This window comes from Prionailurus viverrinus, chromosome B2 (genome assembly GCF_022837055.1).
Source record: "Prionailurus viverrinus isolate Anna chromosome B2, UM_Priviv_1.0, whole genome shotgun sequence".
Classification (NCBI taxonomy): Eukaryota; Metazoa; Chordata; class Mammalia; order Carnivora; family Felidae; genus Prionailurus; species Prionailurus viverrinus.
This window is the reverse complement of record NC_062565.1, coordinates 4,482,529-4,498,246: the sequence shown is the minus strand read 5'-3', so window position 1 is coordinate 4,498,246 and position 15,718 is coordinate 4,482,529. Positions and strand designations below refer to the sequence as shown.

The 15,718-nt window shown below is 46.1% G+C and overlaps 1 protein-coding gene across 6 annotated transcripts in view; it reads right to left on the bottom strand.

Annotated features, from left to right (window-relative positions):
* Window positions 1-15,718, bottom strand: part of LOC125165218 (cytidine monophosphate-N-acetylneuraminic acid hydroxylase) — a 127,998-nt gene that overhangs the window by 48,828 nt on the left and 63,452 nt on the right. For 5 of the 6 annotated variants that reach the window (XR_007152022.1, XM_047857810.1, XM_047857809.1 and 2 more), the window contains exons 3-4: window positions 8,439-8,642; window positions 4,827-4,918 (exon numbers count right to left, since the gene is read on the bottom strand). Coding sequence is in view for 5 of the 6 variants with exons in the window: in XM_047857810.1 (XP_047713766.1) it covers window positions 4,827-4,918; window positions 8,439-8,642 (296 nt within the window). In the remaining variant the exon portion in view is untranslated. Of the gene's footprint in view, window positions 1-4,826; window positions 4,919-8,438; window positions 8,643-8,858; window positions 9,421-15,718 lie in introns of those variants that run through there. The other variant, XM_047857811.1, reaches the window with a different exon arrangement.

The window sequence follows — 15,718 nt, the reverse complement described above, 5'->3', positions numbered from 1 at the left end:
TCATGAAAATGTGCGTGGTATAATAAAGGTACATCTTATTATTATTTCCAGGTTATGTGATTGCCGGAAGATGGTGTCATGAAATAAAGAGAATGTGGAATCCTGACTCTGCTGCTTATTGTCAGCATGGTGGGCTTCCTTCCTGATCTGTACAATACAAATGCGATACACCCGTCATACAGTTGTGGGGATTAAATGAGATCATAGGTCCCAATGTGTCTAGCATTATGCCTGGCACAGAGAAGACATCTTATGAATCACAGGATTATCGTGATAATTATTGTACCTTCAAGGAATGAAGAGATAAAACGAGAGCTCAGCACTGGACAAACAAAACGTATTAGCAAATATCAGGTAGAAAATACCACAGTATTATGAGAGTCTCTCAGAAAACTGCACTGATACCCACTCTGAAGGATTCTCCTTCAGAATGTTTCCCCCCAAGAGAAACAGAAGAAACTAAGAGTCTACAACTCTTAACTATGATCCCAAAGCAAGTGCTGTAAGGGTCTCTCTGCCCCTTGCACAAAGGCAGATTGCATACGGGCTCCGAAAGAAGCCCTCCTGGGGCTCGCTGCCTCCAGTCCTCCACTACCCTGCCAGCCGCCGGGCAGCGGACATCAGCCCTCATGTTAATTCCCAGATCATCGTTCTGTTTTCCAGTGGACCCAACTTCCCGCTGCTGGGAAATCCCTCCTCCCTGCTCCTGCGGTCCCCGGCTGCGGGACACGTGCAGATTACCCCAGATAGACGTGTACAGATAAATCATTAGGCCCCGTGTACTGAGGGAATCTAACAGATGTTCACCCTGAAAATCCTGACAACAACCCGGGAAAGCAGCTACCACTGATATCACCTCCATTTGAGGGAACTAAAGCACAAGGAGATGGAAAATACGCCCAAAGTCACTTAATTGTGTGTTTGCGCGTGAGGATCTGAACCCAGGCTGTCAGGCCCCACTGCCTCCACCCTTAGCCATTTTGCTATCCTGTCTCTCCACAGGTCTTGTCCAAAAGAGAGGTTTGGAATAAGACCCCAAGCGGCTCTAGATTTGTGGTTACAGACTCACGAGGGGCAACAGTCTATTGCTCTTTCACTTAGGCAAACACTTTATCAGGCGCAAACTTTTGTTTATCAGTTTTCCGCCAAATTAACCTCACAGTATTTGTACAGCACTTGTAACCAGTTCCTGATAACAGCGATCTGCAGGCCTCCTGGGCCAGGTCAACACAGGAGTGGGGAGTTTACTGGCAAAAGAAGTTAGGGGTGCAGACGTCCCTTCGAGGGGCACGGGAGGAAACATTTCCAGTCAAAGCAATCAGCAACTCTGCCCAGAACAACATCCTGTCCGGTTGGCGGTGAATGGAAAGAAGTACGTACCCTACTCAGTGACCCCTCTGCTCGTGGGGGAACCTGGCCGTATAGGTCAGACTCTTTCAAAAGTGATTTGGAGTTGGTCTCGTTAAGACACATGAGCAAGAGTGGCCCCGATATTCTATGTTATCTGCTAGGGTCACAGTAATCTGAGCCTAAAAAGGATATAGAGGTAGCATACTCAAAGCCCCCAGTCTGGAGGCACATGTGGGAAGCCCCCCAGCTCAGCTCCCTCCACAGGTAACCAGTGGTAAGTCAGCCCCCACCCATACTGCCGGCACGCGCTTAGGTACATGGTCCTTTTTCATAATTGGGTCCTACTATATGTAATGTTGATGACCTCTACTCAGCTTTATAAAAAAATATTTAAAATTTTTTTAATTTTAAAAAATTAAATCTTTTTATTTTAAAAAATTAAAAAAAATTTTAATTTCAAAAAATTTAAAAGAATTTTAATTTCAAAAAATTAAATTTTTTTTGTAATTGCGAGAGAGAGAGACAGAGACAGGATCCCAAGCAAGCTCCACGCTCAGGGTCGAGCCTGACGCAGGGCTCGATCCCACGTGATCCCTGGGATCACGACCTGAGCTGAAACTGAATCAGACACTCAACTGACTGAGCCACGCACGCACCCCTATTTTGCTTTACAATCAGTACTATTCTTTCCGTTTTTTCACTCGTATCACTCTTAGATATACTAGAATTGTTGCTAACGTTTAAGTTGTTTCCAATTTTTTTTTGTAAGTACTGTAAATGAACATTCTTATAGCCATAGCTTTCAACACACCAGTGATTAAGATACACATTACACATCAGTGTATCTGAGGATACAGCCTTGGATGTGAAATCGCTGGGTCAAAGGTGTTCACATTCTTAAGTGTGAGAGGAAGCTGTCTGGAGAGTTTTGAGCAGGGGAGCGAAGTGAATCGACCTGGATATTTACGACATCAGGCCGGGTGCTGTAAGCAGAATGGACAGACAGCAGAAGGCAAGCAAGGAAGCAGAGCGGCCGCCCACACGGCAGAGGGCACGGACTTGCGCTCAGAGGGACGCGGTATACAGAGGTTCTGAGATGCTCTGGCATAGAAGCAACCGATTAACGGTCTGGATGTGGGAGTTTACGGAAACAGGAAAGTCAAGAGCGACTTTCGGGCTTTGTTCAACTGGGCGGGTATTTATGGAGATGGGGAAGGCTGTGCGGGAGGCGGGCATGGAGAGTTCTGTCCTGGCTGTGCTGGCTTGGGATCCCGACCTCAAGTCCGTGTGGAAATACGGGTGGGCAGGTGGCCAGCTCAGGGAGGAGCTCAGATCTGGAGGGAACGATTTTGGACTCATCCGAGTAAAGACGGCATCTAGAGTCACGGGATTAGATGGGATCCCTTAGGGGAAGCTTATAGGTAGGGAGCTGTAGGGCCAGTCCCAGGGCGCTCCAACATTCAAAAGTCTGGCCGGGGATGAGTCAGCAGAGGAGCCTGAGAAAAGTAGTTAGTGTGGTCGGAATAAAAATCAGGAGAGTGTTTTGTTTTTTGTTTTTGTTTAAGCCTTGAAGACATTTTATAGTGGTGACAGGTGTCTGGGTTCAGGAATAGGCTCTTTAACGATTTCAATGCATGCTATCCCCTCTTAAGCAACAGAATTTTATTTCTTATTTGTTTGTTTGATGTGGTACTTTCTTCTATGTTTGATTTCTCGGTTTTCTTGGCAGATATTCTTGGGTCCTCCAGTATTTCTTCAAAATGCCCCCTTTCTGGGTGGTTTCCTCAGAGGCCCCCTTGGAAGCCTCTTCTGACTCCTCCTCCTCCTCCTCCTTAAGGGATAGTACAGCAGACGAGACTTGGAAGGTTGTAGAACTAAGGATTCTAGGTGGGAGCTGACAACCTGGACAAGGACAGCACTATGGCCTCCAAACATGTCCACATTCTAATGCCCAGGAACGATGGGTAAATTAGGTTTTCTATGGCAAAAGGGAATTAAAGTTGCCAACAAGATTAAGGTTGCTAATCAGCTGACCCTAAACTAGGGAGAATATCCTGAATTATCTGGGTGTGCCCAATATATCCCAAAGACCCTAAAACCTGTAAGCAGGAGGCAGAAGAGTCAGAGGGAGATGTGACTATAGAAATAAGCCCCAGAGATGCAAGGCTCTGACGATGGACAAAGAGGGCCTCTAGAAGCTAGAAAAGGCAAGGACACGGATCCTTCCCCAGAGCTTCCAGAAAGGGACACAGCTCTGCTGACACTATAGTGTTAGCTGCCAAGACGTGTGCTGCCCCTGTGGCCCACAGAGCTGTAAGGTAGCACATAGGAAAGAATGCAGAAACCGCTGCTCCCCAGATAGGAGGGAAAAGACCGTGCCACTGGGCTATATGCCGCTGGCTTTGGGTACCGTGACAACGGAGTGACCAGTGAATTGAGCAACACGGAAGGGGCTGGTGACCTAGATAGGAGCCGTGTCCATGCTGTGGTGGGGCCGCAGCTCCACCACAGTGGGAAGGGGAGGGGCAGACAGCAAGTGTGGACACCCACTTCAAGGGGGTTCCTTGTTTTAGGGTTCAGAGGAATGGGGGCATAATTTAAGCAGGCGATGAAGGTCTAGGAAGGGTCTGTATGAACACCAGACTGGGTGTGTGTCTGTGCCTGTGTGTGTGAGCATGCACACATGGGGAGCTAACAGGTGCCAGACCCTGTGTGTGTGTGTGTGTGTGTGTGTGTGTGAGCATGCACACATGGGGAGCTAACAGGTGCCAGATCCTGTGTGTGTGTGTGTGTGTGTGTGTGTGTGTGTGTGTGCGTGTGCATGTGTGAGCATGCGCGCACGGGGGGCTAACAGGCAAGCCCAAAACTGATGACACAGGAGGGAGCATGAAGCTTTCTGTGATCTCCCCACCCGATCACAACTATCCGTTATTCCTGCAGCAGTCATTCTGAAACAGTCTAACATGTAACGTTTCTACTGTTAAAACCCAGCTTAGTAAGTTCGAACAGAAACGCATTTATGAGTCCACCGAAGCCCTTGTGACTCATATTTAGACAAGCCCTTCTGCTCCAGAAGGGGAAGCAGAAAGTTGAAGGGGGGTGTACTGAGAGTCGCACACACACTGCAGCCTCTTATCGGTGCCAGAAAGAGCTGTGGGGTTTGAAGTACTTTCTTTCCCAGCCCAAAAGGTGAGGTTTCATCATCATTGTTCGGAGTGTCACGTGCACGAACATCTATCTTGCGTATCTTCACAAACACGGCCTCCAAAAGACCTGTCATAGCCCCCCCCCCCCCGACCCTAGCTGGTCACAGTCTTGTCCTAGGCACCACCTCATGGAAATGTCCTCTCGTTGGACCTGGCGCTCTCTCACCCGTCTTACCAAAGCTTCAAGTGAGAGTAGAGACACAAGCTGACAAAAAAGGACGCCAGTAACGATCACAGCAGAATATATTTCTCATCCCTGATGCCATTTACCTAGTTCGTCTTGACAGAAGCTGCCTGGGGGATTGACGTATTTCATGGTGCTCACATCCAACCTCCAGTTGTGCTTTGTGCATCTGACAGACCTACGTGGAAAAGACACTGTACTGAGGTTTGTGAAATGGTAAAATGATAATTAATCTCACTAAGCTTAAGTGCATTACTTGGCGATCAAATTAAATGAGGGGCTTGAGCACCAACTATATAAAAGGAAAATCACTAATAGATGAATACTCAGTACCCAAGGAAATATGTAATCATCCTCAGTAGGTGATTTTAAAAAAATGAAGCCAAAAAAAATAAATGAATAAATGAATAGTGACGTTCAGTTCCATGTCCTAAGATGACACGTGTCTAGACAGATCAACAGAACCAAGAGAATAAAGTGGTCTTCAGGGATGGTTCGCTGGAGAAGATCCAAATGGGAGCCAACACAAGGAAAGAACGTAGTAGTAAATATATGTTTCTGATCGACAACACTTGACCTCTGCCAACAGTGTACCAAACCAAACTTCAGCTAAAGTGTTCATGTTTCGAAGAGGAAGGATTTCCTTATAGCTCAAAATTTCAGGGCCTGGTTGCCAGATAGAACAATGCCCCCAGTTAATATGAATATCAGATAAATAGAGAACATTTAAAAAATATATCTACATCAAACACAGTATTTGAGATATGCTGAAAATCTTTTGCTGATCTGTAATCCAAATTTAACTAAGATTTCTGTACTTTCATTTGCTCACTTTGGTAGCCCTACTCCCGAAGGAGAATCAGACTGTAACAAAAACAGGATGTGTACTGATTTTTTCTTTCCATTCTTACCGGAGCGTTGAAAGGTGTGTGGGGGTTGGGGATGGGACACAAACAGTTCAACTTTTTCCTCTTTATTTTGCTAGTGTTTGCAGCGAAGTCTTTTCCTTGGACAGTTGAAGAATTTAAAAACAAAACCAAATATGTCTCAGACCAGAAACATGAGAGGTTGTAAACTAAAAATGTGTTTTATGAATTTTTTTACATTTTTTAATGTTTGTTTATTTTTGAGAGAGAGAGAGAAACAGAGAGACAGAGAGAGAATGAGTGGGGGAGGGGCAGAGAGGGAGACACAATATCCCAAGCAGGCTCCAGGCTCCAAGCTGTCAGCACAGAGCCCGATGCGGGGCCCGAACCCACGAACCGTGAGAACATGACTTGAGCCGAAGTCAGACACTCAACCGACTGAGCCACCCGGGGGCCCCTAAAAATGCGTATTTGACATATAAGGGAACTCTGCTGATTTTTTTTTCAAGCTTCGTTATATCTAGACTTTTAAAATATTCTTTTCGGGGCGCCTCGGTGGCGCAGTCGGTTGGGCGTCCGACTTCAGCCAGGTCACGATCTCGCGGTCCGTGAGTTCGAGCCCCGCGTCAGGCTCTGGGCTGTTGGCTCGGAGCCTGGAGCCTGTTTCCGATTCTGTGTCTCCCTCTCTCTCTGCCCCTCCCCCGTTCATGCTCTGTCTCTCTCTGTCCCAAAAATAAATAAACGTTGAAAAAAAATATTAAAAAAAAAAAATAAAAAATAAAATATTCTTTTCTACGAAGAAGGCATAAAGCATGCTCCACACTTTGGTTTACAGAGGACTCTTTTGTGCCATCTCCTTTAATCATCAGCAAGTAGCCAACAACAGCTCTCTGAAAACTAAGAGAAAACGTTCCAAATTAGCTCCTCAGCATCCTGGGCCATCGGAGAAGGAACATAAATCCTCACGCGGAGGTGGGCGGGCAGAAGGCAACAACAGCTTCACATGCAGGAGAGATTGTGAGAAACCGTTGGACGTGAGATCCGAGAAGCACAGCTTCAAGGAGTTGCTGACCTGGGTTGTGGCTGAAGAAGAGAAAATGGCTGCAGTGGGGAGGGGAGGAGAGGCAGGTCATCGTTCTTGACCGGATCCTGGAAGAAAGAGAGTCTTCGGGGGGAATGGCTGGAGGAGAACCTGAAGGGGGCGGCCAGATGGGGAGAGGAGGGTGAGGGAGGGCAGTGCAGAAGTTAACTCCGGGGATTCGGTTTCAGCAAAGAAATGCTCGGGGAGCTGCGTCTGGGAGTAACGGTGAGAGATTTTGGCTCCCCGTGTAGAGGAAACCCGTCGACAGGACAGGGGCGGAACTGGGAGGGGAGAACGGAGGCCCAGACGGGCTAAGAAACTGGTCCAGGTCACTGAGCTGCTAAGCGGTGGGGCTTCTGAATCGGGCCACGGGAAAGACTCGGCCCTCAACCACCAAGCCGCAACACTTCCTTAAACGCCTGGTTAGGTGGGCACCGTGTGAAAGGGATCAGCAGAGACCCGAAGAGAAGACAAGCAAGTCTCCGAACCATCAGAGGACCCGGACAGCCGTGAGCGCTGTCAAAAGTCCACTCGGGACAGGACCACCCCTGTCTCAGGGCCTCCTAACTGCACCCCTTGGGCAAAGGGCAGGGAGTCAAGATTGGGCTGTCAGCAAATTATCAAGAGGTTCTCCAGGGCACAGCTGTCCGTGAAAGTACGTTCCGTGCAGTACACGGACATGTTTGTACTAAAAATGTACTCATTGTTTATCCGCAAGGCAAATTTAAGAGGGTGCCCTGTATTTTCATTTTCCCAAGCTAGCGACTTTATCGGAGGAGCCCATCAAGCCACAGGTCCGACAGTGGTCTTTCTAAGATGTAAAATTCTAATAGTATGTAGGCTGGGCCCTGAAACTAACCGTTCACAAGCAAACGCATCTGCAAGCGCGAGAACATCCTAGTCCCACCCCTGGCGGTGGTCTTCCACCCGGTCACCGAGGGAGCTTCTCAACAGCCGCCCAGCTCCCTCTGAGCACGTTGGTCACAAATGACCTGATAAAGAGGACCGACAGCACGGTGGGAGCAGAACGCCCACTATGGGGACGACTAAAACCACACAGGGCAGGTTGGGCTGGAGCAGAGCTTGAAGGCGGGTCTCTCAGGCACTGCTGGAGTCGAGAAGCTGGCTGATAACACTTTGCCCCCGCTCAGAACTCCCCCTGGCTCCACCAGGCACAGCTGTTAGCTCTCCAGCAGCCACAGGAAACAAAACAAAACCACCCTCTTCTGGCACCGCTCCTGTGTCTGGGAGGCCCAAGTTTAAGGTGAAGCTTTCATCGCGGGGCCGGGAACACCAGCGTGAGTTCTTCTGGGAAGGGCCCAGAAGAGTCACAGTTCCAGGCAGGGAGAGTTGGGACGCCATCTTTTTTGTTTATTAGTTACAAGGAGCCTGGCGGGGAGTGAAGGGGGATTCTGTCCGCTCTCAGGCGGGGTCTGGAAAAGCCCACCGACCAACACACCCACTTCCAGGCAAACACGCGCCCAAACACTCCCTCGCACAAGGACTGGAAGCTTTTACCAAGCCACAGAGGAGTCGGAGAGTTCCCCCGAGAGAGAGGAAACCTAAGTAGAGATCATAAACTCTCGAGATCGGAGAGATGGCCTAAGTGAGCACACACGAAGATTATGAATTTACTCGGGGACGTAATCTGTTGACGGAGTTGTTCAAAGTTTCTCAGTGAGCGCACCCCTCCCTGCCCAAGTCTCACCGGGAGAGGGGCCACCCGTGAGAAGGCACAGAACCCTCGGTACCTTCCGTCTAAATCTTCGATGTCTTTTATGAACAGGCCTCCTTGATGCTTGCACATGTTCTTGCACGCCCTCACGCGATTCTTATTCTTGTACAGAATGAAATCTTTGCCGGTCTTCTTGTTTCTCAAGAAATTGATTCCTTCCTTCAGGTCAGCAGCTTCTCCGGGTGACAGACACAACAAGACCTCCGTCGTCTGTTCAATGCTACGGAAAGGCAGACATTTGGGGGAGGAAAGGTTAATAACGTTAAGACTTAGGAGAGCATCTTTTGAAACTGGCGGCTCAAAGCCTCTTTCCACCGCGATAGGCTCAAGCCCCTCCCTCGCAGGACCCAGGCTTGGCTGCTCCCCTGGAAATACACGCTCTGCTTGCTCAGTGTTGGTCTCGGGTTCCTCCAGACCCAATGCCCCTGTCACTTGCCTGCCCATGGTCCGCAGCTGCCTCTCCCTGGGAATTCTGAAAGGACGGTGGTTGCTCGTTCAGCTTCGGTTGCTCGTTTGCTCCCACGAAGTATGAGACGGAGGATGCATATGCACGCGGTTCACTACTGATTCCGTTGCACCACTTCCTCTGCTGTTTTGCTTCAGACGCAGGATCCTATTGGGCTCCAGGTGCCCACCCTGCCCGCTCCCACCTGCACACTTCTGCGTTTAGATCTGATCCTTTTGCTCACAAGCACGGTTCAACTTTCACCACTAGTCATGTTTACCACCCTCCAGGTTCAAATATAACCCAGTCGTCCTACCCCAGCCTGGGTCAAGCCTCCAAAGCCACCCCCGGGACAAGCCTACGCGTGCTAATACGCACTACCATTCTGTAGAACAGGAGAACCTTACACCCGGCACAGTGCCCCGTTTATTTACATATGGACGCTTTTCCAAACATTCTCCCTCCCCGTCGCTGAGCACACGGCCTGTCACGCGGTGTATCTCTACCAGCTAGCTACTTCGTGAGTTAACTTTCCCACAGAACCTCCGTCTGAATAATTTGTACGAATATATATATATAAATAACACTCCAGCAGCAAAGGAAACAGTTGCTCTTGCGTATTATTTTAAGGAAACCACAGAGGTTACACTTTTTAGACCCCAGTTGCTAAAGAAACAGTCTTTATGATACAACTCTGAAGCATAACGGGTTACAATTTTTGCCAAGAGACGTTTCAAGACATCATTTGGCACACATTGCGTGGATTTGCAATCTGGATTGCAATCTGGGTGCAGGTCGCTCAATTTTACATCCCCTTCCAAAGCCAACGTGGTCAAAATTCTCTCCATGTGTTGACTTAGAATGGGTGTAGCTCAACTACATTTGTGGCATTTTCACTTTCAGTTTAGAAGTCCTGAAAATTTCTTAAAATGGGAAATAAAAATCATTTTATTTTTTTAAATATGAAATTTATTGTCAAAGTGGTTTCTATACAACACCCAGTGCTCATCCCAACAGGTGCCCTCCTCAATACCCATCACCCACCCTCCCCCCATCAACCCTCAGTTTGCTCTCAGTTTTTAAGAGCCAAAAATCATTTTAAAAATCACACCAAGATAGTGACAAGAAAGGAAAGCTACTTCAAGTCTGAGCTGACGAGGCAGAGCTCCGTAATTGAGTCTAATCCAGTATAATTCTCTTCCTCCAAGAAGGTTCCGGCCGTCACTTCTGTCCCAAATGGCTAGTAATTCTGTGCGCAACAGATTTCAATATTTCCCAAACTGTTTTTTAAATGTATTTGATAGGATGGAATCCATTCTATGCCTCATGCATTTCTTTCAACTTTGTTCTTAGGAGTCCCAATATCTGACACCAAGCCCAGTAAACACAGCCACAGTTCCCAGAATAATTGGCCTAAAAGTAAAAAAAAAAAAAAAAAAGAGAGAGAGAGAGAACCCCTCGAAATCTGTTGTTTTACTTGATTGAATGACTCAGTTAGCCAAAGTTCTGTGTTGGATTCGAAGGCTTTCTGTGCACCGTGTAAAGCAGGCTGAACCAGCTACGTCTGTGTTTATCAGTTCTGTTCGAGGTCACGGTGGCACAGAAGGCAAAAGAAAACACGTGATGGTCGAAGGTTGGAGGTGGTGGCAGACGCATGTCCGGAGCTCACCTCCTCCCGTGGACACAACAAATCCGCACCTGTATATGGAAGAATTCCCTCCGAAGGGGGCCTGGAGACTGGGAGGACAGAGCCTCTGCCGGCACTGAGATGAGGCGAAAGAGGCGGAGATCTGGTGTGGCTCAGGTTTGGGAGCTTCCCTGAGGAGTAAGAGATTCAAGCTCCAGATTGGCACTGTCCCGATCCTGCACAGGAGACATGAGCCCCCTGAACGCCTGGCTTTAAACGCTCACGGGCAATACGTCCAGGACAACGACAAAACTGTAGGGAAGGGAACACTCTGAAAGGGCTCACGTCCGATTTAAAAGTGCACGTGCCACAGGTGAAGGACACCCGCTTAGTAACCTTGGAGCACCTGCCAGAGACGCGGGAGGCAGCTGGGCCTCTCGCTGGGGTCCGATAGACACAGACGGCAGCAGTTTTTGCTCTCATTCTGCCATGCTGACCCCATCCCTGGCGGGTTCCGTTCTGCAATCCTCCCTCTGGACTGGTGACACCGTGCTGAGGGGACCACGCGGCTCTGCACCTTGGCAGACCTCGAGCCAACAGTACAACAGCACCACCCACCAGCACACCCACAGCAACCCTCCCTGGGCCTGGCAATCCGCTGGGCTGGAAACCAGCCCTTCCCACCAGCCGCAGTCCTGGCCAGGTTCACGGCCAGCCACAGGCACACCTAGACAAGTCACGACCCTCCAACAACAGGGGAGCGTGAGCAGCCCACACTGGGGTGCCACTAAAGCCCCAGTCTCTGCTGTCAGGGGACACTGCACGCATGGGCCCCACAGGACATCGCCTACTTAAAGCCATGCCCGCAAAAGTGGGAGCCAAAGCTGGACTACCTCATACATAGAGACCAACAGAGAGAGTCAGGCAAAATGAGACAGAGGATTGTGCTCCCAACAAAAGAGTAAGACAGAACTTCTGAGTAAGAACCAAACAAAATGGAGATAGACAACCTACCCAACAAAGAATTCAAAGTAATGGTCATAAATGTGCTTACAAAACTTGGGAGAAGAACGGGCGAACACAGCGAGAACCTCAACATAAAAAAACAAGGAGTATAAGAAACTAAAAATAGACGGCTACATACATGGGTTACCATACACAAACCTCATGGTAACCACAAACCAAAAACCTAAAAATAGATACACGAAAGGTAGTAAGAGAGGAATCCAAGTATAACACTAAATAAAGTCATCAAATCACATGGGAAGAGAGCAAGAGAAGGAGAAATACAGAAGAACTACAAAACAGCCAGAAAACAATGAACAAAATGGCAATAAATACATACGTATCGATACTTAAATGTAAATGGATTAAATGCCCCAGTCAAAATACAGAGTGTGGCTGAATGGATTAAAAAAACAAGACCATCCTGGGGCTCCTGGGTGGCTCAGTTGGCTGAGCCTCCGACTCTTGGTTTCTGCTCAGGTCATGATCCCAGGGTCATGGGATCGAGCTCCACATTGTTGCTATAAGATTCTCTCTCGGTCTCTCTCTCTCTCTCTCTCTCTCTCTCTCTCTCTCTCTCTCTCTGCCTCTCTCTCAAAAAAACAAACAAACAAACAAACAAACAAAAAAACCCCACCTATATGCTGCCTACAAAAGGTTCATTTCAGATTTTAGACACACACAGACTGAAAGTAAAAGCATAGAAAAAAGATATCCCATGAAAATGAGAAAGAAAAGAAAGTAGGGGTGGCAATATTTATGTAAGACATAATAGACTATTTTTGAAAGTCATAACTCATTTATTGAATGAACAGTATATGCAAGAATGCCAATAAGAGAAAACTACAAACTTCAATTTTGAAAATAAAGCCAGTAAGCCAGGAACAAAATAGATGTGACAGGAATATTTGATTTCGACCCATAATGCATTCCTTATCTTTACAATTAACCTAAATGTCTGTTAGAACAAAACTGCCCCCCACTTCCCATATGTTCATCTGTTTTGTTTCTTAAATTCCACATGAGTGAAGAAATCATATGGTATTCGTCTTTCTCTGACTGACTTATTTCACTTAGCATGGTACATTCTAGCTCCAACCATGTCATCGCAAATGGCAAGATTTCATTCTTTTTCATTGCCGAGTAATATTTCAGTGTGTGTGTGTATGTATGGAGATATGTGTGTATGTATCTATATCTATATCTATATCTATATCTATATCTATATCTTCTTTGTCCATTTATCAGTCGATGGATATTTGGGTTCTCTCCATAGTTGAGCTATTGTTGATAGCGCTGCTATAAGCATTGGGGAGCGTGTACCCGCTTTGAATCTGTATTTCTGTATCCTTTAGGTAAATACCTAGTAGGCAATTGCTGGATTGTAGGGTAATTCCATTTTTAGTTTTTGACGAACCTCCATACTGTTCTCCACCTTGCATCCCCACCAAGAGTGCAAGAGGGTTCCCATTTAAAGAACATTTCTTACGAACGTTTCCAGAAAGGCAATAAATGCTCCAGAACAACCTTCGATATATGTTTGCAAAGATAACGCTGTTTAATATCAATAATGAAAATGAAGCAAAATGAGAAGAAGGGGAAAGGAAAGAAAGAAAAGATGATTCAAAATTTGAAGCTAAAATATGCATAAAAGATAGTCATGGCAGTATTTTTTGAAATGATGTACATGTCGTATACTTAGCAATGTCATGCTTGTTAAAACTGTAGTTAAAGACTTAACAGATGAGCGGTAAATCCACTCCTGAGGTCCATTTTTCTGCATATTCCTAGCACAATGTAATTTCTACCCAGAAGATGAGGACGCTACTTGGGAACATAAGTACTGTACAATTTTGGCATCGCGAGGTGCTTTTTACCCCGCATGTGACAAAAACATGGATGGAGGATCAAAATGTTGGAGGTTTATAACCAAAGGTGATTTTTCATGTGATTTCAATCTACATTTCAACTTTTAATAAAAGACTGTTCAGCCAATCACACCACAGCAAGAAAGAAAGGTAGCCGGCCACTTACTCTAGCCAACCAAAAGGTCAGGTGTTATTCGGGTTGCTAGTGGAAGAGAAAGGGTTGAAGACACCCATACAAAGTTCTACACGTGATTACATAGCAAATCCATCGACAGCTATAGTATTTGAAGTCCACGGTATGATTACTGACTGGCCATTATTACCCCTGGCACCTTCCATTTTTCCTAAGAACGTCATTAGAGTAGTCGTCCAAAACTGAAGGTGCTCTCCTGGTCCATGAGTAAGTACCTATGGCACACCATGTAAACATGATCAGGACACAGTGATCCAAAGATTTAAAACAACAGGTTTCAAGCTGGTGTAAGGAAATAAAGTACAGATCCTTTGGGAAAAGTCACACAGCATGATAAATGAACATCTAGATCTGTCATTGCACTTCAAGTCATGGTGAATTTTGCAAACTCGTCACACACACACACGCACACACACAGACACACAAGTCCAATGGCATATTTAGAGCAAAAAGAAAAGTGCACATAGGACAAACCACTAAAGCTAGCTAATAATAAAAGATGGGGTGCCTGGGTGGCTCAGTCCGTTAAGCATCTGAGTCTTGATTTTGGCTCAGGTCGTGATCTCACGATTTGTGAGATCGAGCCCCATGACAGGCTCTTCACTGACAGCACAGAGCCTGCTTGAGATTCTCTCCTCTTTCTCTGCCCCACCCCACTCATGCTTTCTCGCTCAAAATAAATAAATAAACTTAAAAAAATAAAAATAATTATAATAGGGTCGCCTGGGTGGCTCAGTCGGTTAAGCGTCATCATTCGGCTCAGGTCATAATTTCACGGTCTGTGGGTTCGAGCTCCGCGTTGGGCTCTGTGTTGACAGCTCGGAGCCTGGAGCCTGCTTCGGATTCTGTGTCTTCCTCTCTGTCTGCCCCTCCCCTGCTTGCACTCTGTCTCTCTCTCCCTCAAAAATAAATAAAGAATAATAATAACAATAATAAAAGGTGGTTAAAATAAAGCAATCATTGACTTAAGTAAATATGTGAACACACACTTGACAGATGTGACCTTAAGGGACTAACGGTTTAAAAATAAAAATCAGTCATTAAGCACAGTGTAATTTTCTGCCTATTACATTTTATTATTTTTTTACTTAAAACAATTCTGTTTTATTTATACTCACGTATGAAAAGAAATGGCTGCACTACCGTGTTTCCACACACATCAATAGTGGAAACAGAATTCAATAATGAATCACTTCTAAATTTCATGAAGAACACACAAACATTAAAACACTGATTGCTTACAGAAAGCAGAGGGGAGAACAAAGCCATCAGCCAGCACTTTCATTGCCATTAAAGAGCAGCACTCTGAGAAGAATCAAACCCATTAGCAATATTCATCTGTGCCGCAACAGAACGTATACAGACAAAAGTTAGTGACGGGACTGATTTTACTGCTTTTACTGAGCCATTCTATCTTCCTCACACTCAAAGCAAAGAAAGAAAACCTAAAAAAAATATGTTCTCATTATTATTCACAATAAAAAGGGTCTGCTTCATTCTGCAGGCCTGGGCATGTAACAGGGAGCATTTACTGGTACAAGTGGAGCAAGGTACCATTTTGATTCTGACCCACTGAATAGAATCTCGTATGTACTTGGTGACTAGACCAAGTCCACGGGAACTGGGATGTACTTACTGAACCGCGTCTGTGGCATCCCCAGATCTCACTAAATACGAAAAGACCCTACACAAGAAAAGATAACAATCTGTCCATAAACTACATCTATAGGCTCTTTCTTTAGCGTAAGGTAGAGAAAGGGGCCCTTTCTTGAGTACATGGACACAAGTATTTGCTGTGGTCTAAAGGTTGCTGGATTGATATTGTATCTGTTATAATGAAAATAAGATGTAAATCAAAGCCACTGCCAGATAAAGAAACTTCCACAACTTGTCTCAATTCCTCAAATAATGGAGTAAGTTTCTTTTCTAGTCTAATAATTACTCCTGTATTGATTGGCATTGCTGCTGGCTATGAAACTCACCCCCAAAGGTAAACGATTGTATCGAACCACTTGGTAGGTGTTATAGTAACAGATGACAGTTTTGCTTTTTTGAAAGTCCAAGTTTTCTCTCTTCCTCTGTTTGCAAAGGAAAAAGTAGTTAAGAAGCCAGGTCTGAAAGCATGCTCCAGAGCACTGTCACTGGCCACTTAAAATTT